The 11,914-nt window shown below is 52.0% G+C and overlaps 3 protein-coding genes; 2 read left to right on the top strand and 1 right to left on the bottom strand.

The window, feature by feature from the left end:
• Positions 1-6,892: 6,892 nt before the first annotated feature.
• CHC_T00005473001 (hypothetical protein) lies at positions 6,893-7,150 on the top strand. Its single transcript, XM_005717060.1, has one exon. The coding sequence runs from the start codon at positions 6,893-6,895 to the stop codon at positions 7,148-7,150; it is 258 nt and encodes an 85-aa protein (XP_005717117.1).
• A 1,458-nt stretch (positions 7,151-8,608) lies between these two features.
• CHC_T00010277001 (thioredoxin domain containing protein) lies at positions 8,609-10,690 on the top strand. XM_005717059.1 is given in 2 exon segments: positions 8,609-10,012; positions 10,013-10,690. The coding sequence occupies 1 exon segment, from the start codon at positions 8,609-8,611 to the stop codon at positions 10,010-10,012; it is 1,404 nt and encodes a 467-aa protein (XP_005717116.1). The 3' UTR covers positions 10,013-10,690.
• CHC_T00005471001 (hypothetical protein) lies at positions 10,467-10,763 on the bottom strand. Its single transcript, XM_005717058.1, has one exon. It carries the CDS (start codon positions 10,761-10,763, stop codon positions 10,467-10,469), a length of 297 nt encoding a protein of 98 aa, XP_005717115.1.
• Positions 10,764-11,914: the final 1,151 nt, after the last annotated feature.

Genomic DNA, 11,914 nt, shown 5'->3' with positions numbered 1-11,914 from the left:
TCCACAACTCCTCGAATCTCGTCTAGATCATTTTCTTGCATCATCCTCATACGGTGTATGTCTCCAAACATTCATTCTGTCTCTTTCACATTTCTGTACATGCTCTTCGCACCACCTGCTGCCACAAAGAATCGGTGAGCGTGCTCTTGGCACCGTCTGTTACTTAGAGAGCATGCATGTTCTTCACATCATGTGACGCTATGGTGAGAAGTGCGTAGCTTTTTTGAGACAGACATCTGAAGCGATCTATAAGCAGTAGGGAATTAGCAATAGATGAAGAGTTGCAAAGGTAACCAACCACATGCATTTCTATCACATTACGTAGAACACTACAAGTCCCCCTCCCAATATTTTCATGGCTATCTCCAACCTCCCACAGTTCTTTCCTTCTTGAGCAAAAGGACGGTCACAATGGTTTCCCTTTTGTTGTTGCTATGAAATGACCTTCTCCTTCTCCTTCTCTTTTGCCCTCTTCGCCCCCCCCGGTGCTTGGCGCCCAAGCCCTCCCTGAGCACCCTCCTAACGATACGCCTCTGCACGGCCACGCTCTCCCTCCACAGCACCTCGCGATCGATCCTCAAGCCGTCCGCGCGCGCGCACATCACACGATCAAACACGACATCCGCCACTCGTTGCCAGTACTCGCTCTCGTCTCTCACAGAAGGCTCGCGCCACTCCCCAGACCTTCTTCCGCCTAGCCGTGCAACTTCCCTCAGCGCAGCCATGACGTTCCTCCGCACACGGTTGCTCGCATACTTCACATCTTCGCTGTGCGTGTCCCGCCACAAGTGTAGTCCTTAGTCCACGCAAAAAGCGCCTCGTCTCCTCGCGGGGTATGTAACCGGCGCCCGATGCACAAGTCTCACGCCCTCGCACAGACATCGCCGAGAGCCCATCTGAGCCGGAGCTCCGGCATGGCTAGCCATGCGCCAAGTTGAAGAGCACGGTCTCGGCTAGATCCGTCCTCGTGTGCCCCGTGAAGACGGCCTGAAATCCATGCGACCGGTTCCGATTCCCACGGCCGCGCGCTGGCGGCATCGAAGACATGCAAGGGCAGGGCGCCTTTCTGCACGTAGGCCGATACGTGATTCCGGATGCCCTCATCGTGTGGCCAGCGGTTTTATCGCAGTAGGCGAGGGGGAGCGATGGCCACGGGGGTGGGGTTGTTCTCGCGCGGATGCGCACCATCGTTCGCAGGATTTTGGCGAGGGCGAGCGAATCTTGGCCACCGGGGATGGCCAGCAGAAAGTTACGCGGGGTGGAAGACCGGCGGAGACGCGAAAGAACACTGGCAGATAGGGGGGGAAAAGGGAAGTGGAGTCATGACCTCACGGTCGAGACATCTGCACGGTTCGCGCGTCTCTGACGCTGAGGTTTTGGGGCACATACAGTAGAAGGGGACGGGGAATACCCTTGGTAGACGGAGAATGATGGGGATTCGACGGGGCGGAGTAAGGTACACGTGTACGTTTAGTGATTGAGAACACGTGTGGGCTTTCCAAATACAGTATATTGGATACAGTACAAGACTGCTGGCTCCAGCAGTGGCACCTCTCCGTCCCCGTCCGTCCCTGCCAGGCTTTGGCAGCATCAGGATTGCAACGCCTTATACAGGCGTCGCAATCCTCATGCTGCTCTCGCAACTTTGTCAACAAGTTAGCGAGGTCACACCACACCGTCTTCCTAGACGCCTGTCTATGCCTGTTACAGCTCTGTCGCAGATGAACGCTCGCCTGTGCGTTCATCTGCTGGCACCTCAGATAGTGCCAGCAAGCGGTTGCACGTCATCCACTCCGGAAAAGAAAATTTTGATGTTATCACCTGCGTCATGCTTCAAGTCTTTCGCCCCCGCGCTAATATCCTGTCTGTACCGCCATGATCAGCCCCGCCGACCCAAGGAAATTGGACAGCAAGCGGAGTTAACCCGCAACGCAAGCTTCAGGTGCGTCCTTTGGGCTTTTATTCTTATGAGTATTCATTTCGCGAATGCCGCAATGCTGAACGGTTACATATCGAAGAGAGTATGGGCTCTGGATATAGACTTCGACCTTAACGCGAGCTCCCATACGGCAGAGTAAAGGTGATTCGTATGCCTCGCTTCTGTACTGCTGTTGATAACTTTCACCTGGAAGATTGGCAGGATCTCGGCGAGCCACCCTCGGGGAGTAGCAGCCGCTTGGAGAGAACCCGAAACATCTCGTTTCCGCAAGGTCGCGCAACTCCCTTCTGGGCGGCGACCTTCCGGCTGCTATGCCCTCCTCTGCCTCCGCTGCAGTGTAGAAGACCTCCTAATGCATTATCTGATTTGATTCACGCACGTGGCAGTGAGGATTGTGTTTCCCCATCGGTGTAGAAGAATTCCGAAGTCGCCTAACTACGTGCAAATCGATTTCAGGCAAATTGTCGTCGTCGTAGATGGAAACGGTTTTCTTCCTTTTCTGATTACAAAGGCATCTCTGAAACTACGCGCTGTGCACTGCGAAGCAAAAAGTAGACCTTCACTTGGTCATTCAACTTAATCTGTATGAATGCACCACGAGCCCCATGGAAGCAAGCACGCAGGAGTATTTCTCAACAACGTCAACCAATTTAAATCGCTTTAACTGTGAGAGTACAGTAAAAGCAGCAGAGTAAGGTATCAAGAGAGTAACCACTGCTGGAGCCAGCAGTCTTGTACTGTATCCAATATACTGTATTTGGAAAGCCCACACGTGTTCTCAATCACTAAACGTACACGTGTACCTTACTCCGCCCCGTCGAATCCCCATCATTCTCCGTCTACCAAGGGTATTCCCCGTCCCCTTCTACTGTATGTGCCCCAAAACCTCAGCGTCAGAGACGCGCGAACCGTGCAGATGTCTCGACCGTGAGGTCATGACTCCACTTCCCTTTTCCCCCCCTATCTGCCAGTGTTCTTTCGCGTCTCCGCCGGTCTTCCACCCCGCGTAACTTTCTGCTGGCCATCCCCGGTGGCCAAGATTCGCTCGCCCTCGCCAAAATCCTGCGAACGATGGTGCGCATCCGCGCGAGAACAACCCCACCCCCGTGGCCATCGCTCCCCCTCGCCTACTGCGATAAAACCGCTGGCCACACGATGAGGGCATCCGGAATCACGTATCGGCCTACGTGCAGAAAGGCGCCCTGCCCTTGCATGTCTTCGATGCCGCCAGCGCGCGGCCGTGGGAATCGGAACCGGTCGCATGGATTTCAGGCCGTCTTCACGGGGCACACGAGGACGGATCTCGCCGAGACCGTGCTCTTCAACTTGGCGCATGGCTAGCCATGCCGGAGCTCCGGCTCAGATGGGCTCTCGGCGATGTCTGTGCGAGGGCGTGAGACTTGTGCATCGGGCGCCGGTTACATACCCCGCGAGGAGACGAGGCGCTTTTTGCGTGGACTAAGGACTACACTTGTGGCGGGACACGCACAGCGAAGATGTGAAGTATGCGAGCAACCGTGTGCGGAGGAACGTCATGGCTGCGCTGAGGGAAGTTGCACGGCTAGGCGGAAGAAGGTCTGGGGAGTGGCGCGAGCCTTCTGTGAGAGACGAGAGCGAGTACTGGCAACGAGTGGCGGATGTCGTGTTTGATCGTGTGATGTGCGCGCGCGCGGACGGCTTGAGGATCGATCGCGAGGTGCTGTGGAGGGAGAGCGTGGCCGTGCAGAGGCGTATCGTTAGGAGGGTGCTCAGGGAGGGCTTGGGCGCCAAGCACCGGGGGGGGCGAAGAGGGCAAAAGAGAAGGAGAAGGAGAAGGTCATTTCATAGCAACAACAAAAGGGAAACCATTGTGACCGTCCTTTTGCTCAAGAAGGAAAGAACTGTGGGAGGTTGGAGATAGCCATGAAAATATTGGGAGGGGGACTTGTAGTGTTCTACGTAATGTGATAGAAATGCATGTGGTTGGTTACCTTTGCAACTCTTCATCTATTGCTAATTCCCTACTGCTTATAGATCGCTTCAGATGTCTGTCTCAAAAAAGCTACGCACTTCTCACCATAGCGTCACATGATGTGAAGAACATGCATGCTCTCTAAGTAACAGACGGTGCCAAGAGCACGCTCACCGATTCATTGTGGCAGCAGGTGGTGCGAAGAGCATGTACAGAAATGTGAAAGAGACAGAATGAATGTTTGGAGACATACACCGTATGAGGATGATGCAAGAAAATGATCTAGACGAGATTCGAGGAGTTGTGGATTTCTTTCGGTCTATATGCGCGACGGCAGTATGACTAGGAAACAGTGCCTTCCTGTGATTGAGCCACGGCCTCGGGACTCTTCTTTTATATGCGATTTCACCAACCCCACCAGTTTTCTTCTTGTGCGAAAGCAGCATGTTGTGGCAAGCAAGCGTCTCCGGATGAATCTTTGACGAAACAGAGTTTTTTACACATAACAAACAAACACATACTAACTAGACACGAACATACTATGCAATAAAATGATCTTTCTTCAACTACCACCATTGGGCTTCCCCTCTGCTGCGTTTTCTCTTCTTGCAAGTTCAGCCCTTGCCCATCGCAGACCGTCCCGCTGCAGTAGATGCCGGATTTCCTCGAACATCGAATGACCCGGCGGATAGAGCAAGCCATGCACTTTCCCGGTCTCCGCTTCCGGCAGCTCCCCACGGTTCGCCGTTCTCTCCCGGCTCTTCCTCAAGTGCTCGCCTGAAGCCCACCGATACGATTCCCAAAACCCTCGATGCTGTGCCACAACAGAAGCCCTTCGCGAGCCCATCCCCATGTGACCTTTCCCATGTTCGTACACGCCTTCTGGGTACCCAGGCGGAATAGCCAACTTGGGTATCGGAGATGGACGCGCCGAACGAGGCGTGTGGGAAGGGTCCGGAGTTGCATCTGTGGTGCGGTGCGGCGTTGTGTCGTCTAGCTCAGGTGGATTGCTAGCTTCGACATCAACGCCCGACTCTTCTGGTCCCGTACTTTGCGATTCCGGGACGGGTGATGCACTGAAGGCCAAATCTTGATCGCCATGGGAGTGCGAAACGCCGGCGTTGCTCCCATGCTCATCGTGGTTGTTCTCCAAATCCGTCACTGGCAGAGCCGGACCACTTGCAACCGGGCTCCACGACGGGCTCGGACCTGGGTTCCCCCCCGCTAGAGGAGTGTGCGGGGTTGTTCCAATGGCGCCGGTAGACCGTCGTAGAATAGAAATATCCGCGCACTGCAGATACTCCTGCGGGAAGTTACCCCGATTGCAAACCTGGCGCCTTGGGTTCACTCCTCCCACAGCTCCCCCTTGTCCTTCGCACTTACCCCAGTGAGGCCCCTGTCTTCCAGTGAAGAATTCCACCATGCCAGGGGGGTTGCACCTGCTAGACGTCGACCAAAACCACTGCAGAACGCAATGCTCGCAATGCAAGTGTTTTGGCAACCGGTACAACATCTTGTTCCCCCCGAGGTACTGCCGACCATGCATCGTGTTCGGGTCGAACGGCGAACAGGGCAAGTACCACCGACCAGGGTAGTGGGGGTCAATCGGTGCGCATGCCCGGCTCCGACCATTGTCGCAAATCGGGTTCGGCTCCCGCTGCAGCTGTTGACAATGGCCGTTCCGAAAGCATCGCTCCGAGATCTCACCCCCACACTTGGAGACGTCGCAGACATGAAATTCGAAGAACCCGCCATGGTTCGACACCAGATTCACCTGCGCTGCCAAAATGCCCCCTTGCACGTGCGCCTGCACGACCTTACCACCGAAGTAGTACTTTCCTCCGCGCAGGTGATCTTGACGGGCCCCTTTCTCATCTCCACAAACGCCAGCTCTCCAAACGAAATCCATTTCCAATGGAAGAAACGGATTCCACCCCTTCTTTCCCGCCGCCTTCACCTGAGAAGCCACGGCAATCCCAGAAACTGCGGCCTTTTCGCCCGCCGGAAAATGGGCGAAAGGATCCCTCGGAGCCGACTCATTGATGCCCTTGACAAATTTAGAGGTGGCCAGGGCACCACGTTGGTTGGGAACGGCGAGGAGGGCGTGACCGTGGGGACGATGGAGAAAGATGGATAGGAGAGCAAACCCCGTAACGATGTAGAGCGCCCCGACCGTCATGATTGCGCGGTGAAAGGGAAGATGAAGCTGCGAAGGAACGTGGATGTAGATGCGGATAGATGGGGCTGTAAGATGGTGCAGAGGGAAGGGATGTGTGTGAGAGGGAAGGTAGGGAAGAACTTGAATGCGTTTGCAAGGCTTGGTAGTTGAAACAGAGGGTTGAAGTGGAGGGAAGGTGTGGAAGGGAAAGCATGAATGAACTGGGGGATGGACATGAAACAAATATAGACTGTCTGTTGTGGGGGTGCATCTGGCATTGTGCGGTAAATGCAAGTGCCATTGTCAGTAAAGAGAAAAGAGAATAGCGTTTCAAATGCGCGTACACGATACTCCGACGATTGGGTCGAGTCGGTCGAGCTGATCGAGCTGGTCGAGCCTAATACAAAGATTTATTCGTGATCTCTATAAGCGAATGCATAAGCTGTATGCAAGTACAAAATTGCACCGTGGCCTGTTGAACAGGTTGTTAAGAATCTTGTCGAGCATCGTAGAAAAGAGAATAAAAACGAACAGGAGGGGGTGGCTGGAGGGCAGAGAAGCAAAGAGTAGCTTTTTCAGCTATCTATCGATTTCGAGTGGTGGAGCAAGGCGGAAAGGTGACGTTGTCAGCCCTCTATCCTGTTCGAATGGAGGCGCAATTGAGTGATGGAGGTGCATTAGGTCTGAAGATCGCTCTGCAGTCTGTGTTATTGTTTTACCACACAGTGTCGGTCTGTAAGAGGCATGAGGGCAACACAATAGTGCGTGCCCGCGTTTTATCAAGAGATAGAACGTTAAAACTGAGTAGCATTTAACCGCTACTGCTTTTAGGCATAATACGCTCATGAAACCCCTATTAAAGTGGCCCCTTGGGTACAATCGATCTCTACCAGACGCACATCCGCCTTATTTAAAAGTTTCATCTCCTCATCGATTCACCGACAACCGTAAACAGACAAAACATGTACCAGTACACATGTATTCGCTCCCCGGAAGCATTCAGTGTGTTCCCCTTCATCACAAAGGCCTTTCCATCGTATCTATACCTTTTCAGAATGCATTGATCTGCGAGTGCAGCATTCGCTTCACAGCTCCTCATTGACCCCTTCGTACTCAATTGTTCGGGTCAATAACAATTGATGTGAGTCTCAGATATACCTTTCACAGCACGATTTGTTCTTGAATAGAGTAGACCGCTCCATCTTCATTGGTGAACACAGTAGTTATTCTTCCACTAAACTTGTAGAGCATGCGCCAGCAGAATCGTGCTGCGTTTTGCGCATAACTAAATGCCCAACTATGTATTGTAAACGCGGGCACGTGGACATGAACTTGCTGATAATCCTTTCTTTCACCGTCGCAGAATGAAATACTGTAAATGTTTTATCTCTAGAGTTCGGAAGTCGATTTTTATGCTCGCATCAGGTCTCATGATTTGCAGAAAAGGCAAGTGCCTCTGACCTGTATTGCAAATTTTATTGATATTTTCACATTTGGTAATGGGTAAATTAAAATCCAATTACATCAATCGGTCTTGTACTTTGCCAAAACCATGCTTCAAGTCTGCTGAACATCAGCTTAATCTCTGAACATCAGCATGAACTATGAAATCCCCAGAAATGAGAATAAGGTGCCACATCTTCCGAAAATACATAAAGTTTTACAGATAAGTCGATAGCAACTCCAGTTTTGGATTTCAATAATGCAGTAGTTTGAAGGAATGCGACCGGAAGAAAGTTGTGGAAAGTGCGCCTCTAGCTAGGGCATGTAAGAGTTCTTAACTCAGCAATAGATCGCACTGCGGAAAGAACTGATTTAAAAAGAATTCTCCATTGTGTCAGACCTGAGTCCGTAAAGGACCTCACATGAAGCCAATTGACATCATACGGGCCCATAAGAAAGTTTGAACTTGTTTCTACAGTAGGTGACAAGTGGCCTCATACGACGCCATTTTTAGAAGGTAGAAAGATATTTACCATTTACACAACCTGCGTAGTACCACGACACTCGTTAGTCCTTTCTCTACCTTGGAACGATAGAATCAATCGCTACTTCGTATCTGGTGCACGCGCTAGACACGTTTCATTATAACTGGCTGCGGAAGAGATGGTTCTGTATAAGGGTTGACCACCTACCCTTCGGGTACGACCCTTCCGAAGGGTACATGTGTATGCCGACAAGCACGAAAACCCATGGACGTTAACAGTGCTGCCTTTTGCCGCCCCCTCGTCACAATTGTGTTCGAAGTTAAACCAATCACAACGATGGAGAGGTCTCGATTATTGCAGAATGATCAAAACGTTTCGGAAATTTCGAAAGTCACGCGTTCCAGCACACTTTTGCTTCCGCTCACCAATCCCCTTGTAAGCAAGCACACTGCACGGAAGTCCTTCCTTTCGAAGTCCTGAAGTCCCAGACACGTTCGGCGAATATTTCAATTTTCGCCTTCTCGCACCTCGTCCAATATATCTCATCCCCTTTTTTTCCCCTGTTCTTTCCCTTACAACCCCGGCACCCCCCCCCCCCCACCACCCCTCCTGCCTCGCTCCATCTATACACGATGTCTCTGGAACACGTCTCCTCGCTCTCGGCGTTTCAGACCATCCTCAACACGAGCGGTAAGAAGCTTGTAGTCGTCGATTTCCATGCCACCTGGTGTGGTCCGTGCCACGCCATCGCGCCCTTCTACGAAAAACTCTCCCGCAAATACGCCGGGCGCGCCCGCTTCATCAAGGTTGATGTCGATGAAGCCCAGGATGTCGCCCAGCACTGCTCCGTCTCCGCTATGCCGACATTTCACATGTACATGAAAGGTAACCGGGTTTCGGACTTTTCTGGTGCTGACAGCTCAAAATTAGCGGCTGAGGTCGAGCGCTGTGCCCCATCTTCTTCCGATGTCTCGTTTGGGGGGTCCGGCCGCACGCTGAGTGATCCCGCGGGTGCGTCAGCGTCCGGCTCGGGCAGCAAGCCCTCGGGTAGTGCGAGGAGTGCTCGTGCAATTGCTGCAGACGCAGCAGCGAGGAGAATGGAGGAGGTAGCGAAGGCGAAGGCTGCAGCACGAGCCGCAGAAGAGGCTGCGGCTAAAGAAGCAGCCGCTGCCGCGGAGAAATCGGATGGGAAGCCGTCGGCCAGTAGCGACGGGCCCCGGCCTGCGAAAAATGACGCCAGACTCAAGGTTGATCCGGTGCTGCTGAAGTCTATGGTCGGAGAGATGGGATTTCCGAAGATTCGAGCAGAAAAGGCATTGATTTTGACCGGCAATAAGAGCATTGAAAGGGCTGTAGAGTGGTGCTTCCAGCACGCAGATGACGCGGATATCGATGAACCGTTGCAGCTTGTCACGAAGGAAGGCGGCAGCAAACCCAAGCTCAGTCCGGAGGAAGCAAAAAAGAAGGCGGATGAGCTGTATGCACGCGCACGTACCAGGCGTGAGGCTGAGGAAAAGAAGGAAGCTATCGAGAAAGAGAAGCGTCGTCTAAAATCGGGAAAGGAAGTGACGGCAGCAAAGCTCAAGCTTGAGGAGGAGTCGAGGAAACGTGCGGTTGACGAAAAGAAGAGGGAGAAGTTGGAAGCGAAGCAGCAAAGGGAGAGGGTTCGACAAATGCTCGAGGCGGATAAACAACGGCGTAGGGAGAAGTTCAACATGCCGGGCCCAGCACCAAGCAACCCTCAGCCTTCTAAACCAAAGGTGGCTCCTCCTGTTGCCCCGAGGGCGACTGCCGATAGGGGAAGTATTCAATTTCGACTGCCGGACGGTAGCCGTATCCAAGGGGAGTTCGAGCGGCACCATACGGTTGGGGATCTCTTGTCCTTCCTTGCATCCACTCGACCGGATATCGGTTCTCGCAATGTAACGCTTTCGCAGCAGTACCCTCGCAGGAAGTTCACATCTAGAGATAGCGCTGCTTCTCTCGGTGATCTGAACTTGCTACCTAGAGAAGCGCTCACTGTGTTGTTCTCCTAGGGTGTTGTACCCTCCCCCTTACCTGGATTTGCAGGGCTTTCCGTAGTAAGGCATTGAGAGCATCGTGTTCTTCAAGGATTGGGTAAAGTGGTTCTGAAACCAGCCCATTTGTACACGGGAGACCTTAGGTTTCAGACTATATAGAGACATAGAAAGAGAAAGAGAAATCACTCTCCACAAGACGAATTTAAAGGTCAAGCTATTTTCCTCGGTCCCGGTGCCCACGTTGGATGATTGAGAAATGGCGCTCTTGGCATTTTGGTTTGGCGACAAGGGCAGCACTCCTATGCTGGAGAATCGAAATTTGCACACGTCTGAACGGCTTTCATAGCATGAGTTCTCTTGTTCCTTGTGTTATGGTACAGCATGCATCAATTATGATGAGGTGCATGCAGATATATCTGGAGCTTTTTGAAAGGCCGAAGAACCATGAACCACCGTTTTCTAGATGCCATTATAGTCTTCTCTTTGCGCGGTGATTCCTCAGTTGACGGAAGCGGTAAAATCGCAAAAGCGGGACGGTTTCTTGTGAAGTATGATCACCTTCGCCACACTTCATGTGCATCAGGAAACGTGCAACCTCCTGTAACCCCGAAGCACAAAGGGTACCCTTTAAAGGGTACAGAGTAAAATCTCGATGTAGTAGAGAGATTACGAAGCTACAATTTATCCTTTTAACACGCCCATCGCGAGAGAACGGGATACATTTTCGGACATCTGTTGGAGTCAATAAAATGTCGCAGTAGCACATTGGCCAATCATTGACCACTAACCCGTTCATGGGGGTGTTTTGAAGCATTGGACAAGGTTTCATCGCAATTGAAGCAACGCAAGTGGCCCAAATTTCATTCTCTTTGCGGTCTTGTCCTGGTTTGGAGGAGGTGCAAGATGGAATGTAGTCGTCGATAGAAATAATCAAATTTCTAGTTTTCATTCAAATATTCAAGTTTTTGAAGTTTCGCATGATCCTCACACTGCCCGGAACTGCCAGGAACGGCCGTTCCTAACGACGAGCACGGAGTTCAACGTGATGATATGATGCCAAGAATGGCCTGAAGTGCCCTCATGGTGTGCCGTTCCTAACGACGAGCACGGAGTTCACTTGATGATATGATGCCAAGAATGGCCTGAAGTGCCCTCATGGCCGTGTTAGGGCTGACAGAGGATAGCCTGCCTAATGACCTCCCATCTGACTAGAATTTACGGTCGACGGTATCTTTCCTTCGTTCACAGATGAAGGCAGCTCTGAGTAAGTCCAGCTAGTTTGCATTGCTGTACTAATAGTAAAAGGGTCAAATATGATATTTGCAGAATTTGGTTATTTTTATTGATGCATCTCGCGCCAATTTTCCTCTTTTCTCTGAAGCTCTCAGACCAAAGGAATGGTCTTCTGGCTTGTTTCAAGTCCATATGCGAGGTCCGCTCGATCGCCGCTTTCCATTAGTACCACATTTAGCCAGAAAGCACAAACGCGACATTTTTCGACTAACTTTTCTGTCATGAAATGGGCAAATTTTGATCCCGTTCTCTCGCAAAGTGTGTGTTAGAGCATCTCCACCGGTTGGTGTTTTTTGGGTCTAATGATCTGTTGGGGCGAAAACGGGGTACGTCGTTCCGTGTGGAGAAAGACTGTTGTGACCCCCTCCTCTCCAGGTGGTCTTCAAGGTGTTTGCTCTCTATCTATGTCTCTCCTGGCTGGAGGCGCCGTCGCTACTGTAATGCGGCGTGTCAGCGGCGTGTCGGATGCTCTACTACTCCGCGACCACTCGTGCGTTGTGTAGGAGCTGCTTGCGGCGTGTCAGTCCCCCCAACGCGCGGAGTGGGTGCGAGAGGACAGAGGTGCATTTTCGTGTGCAGCGAGGTGAACAATGCCTCACTTAGTGGTTTAGTGAGTGGGTCGGC

The sequence above is a fragment of the Chondrus crispus genome, genomic scaffold, assembly GCF_000350225.1.
Source record: "Chondrus crispus Stackhouse genomic scaffold, scaffold_297, whole genome shotgun sequence".
Lineage (NCBI taxonomy): Eukaryota > Rhodophyta > Florideophyceae > Gigartinales > Gigartinaceae > Chondrus > Chondrus crispus.
This window is presented reverse-complemented; position numbering and strand designations above follow the sequence as displayed.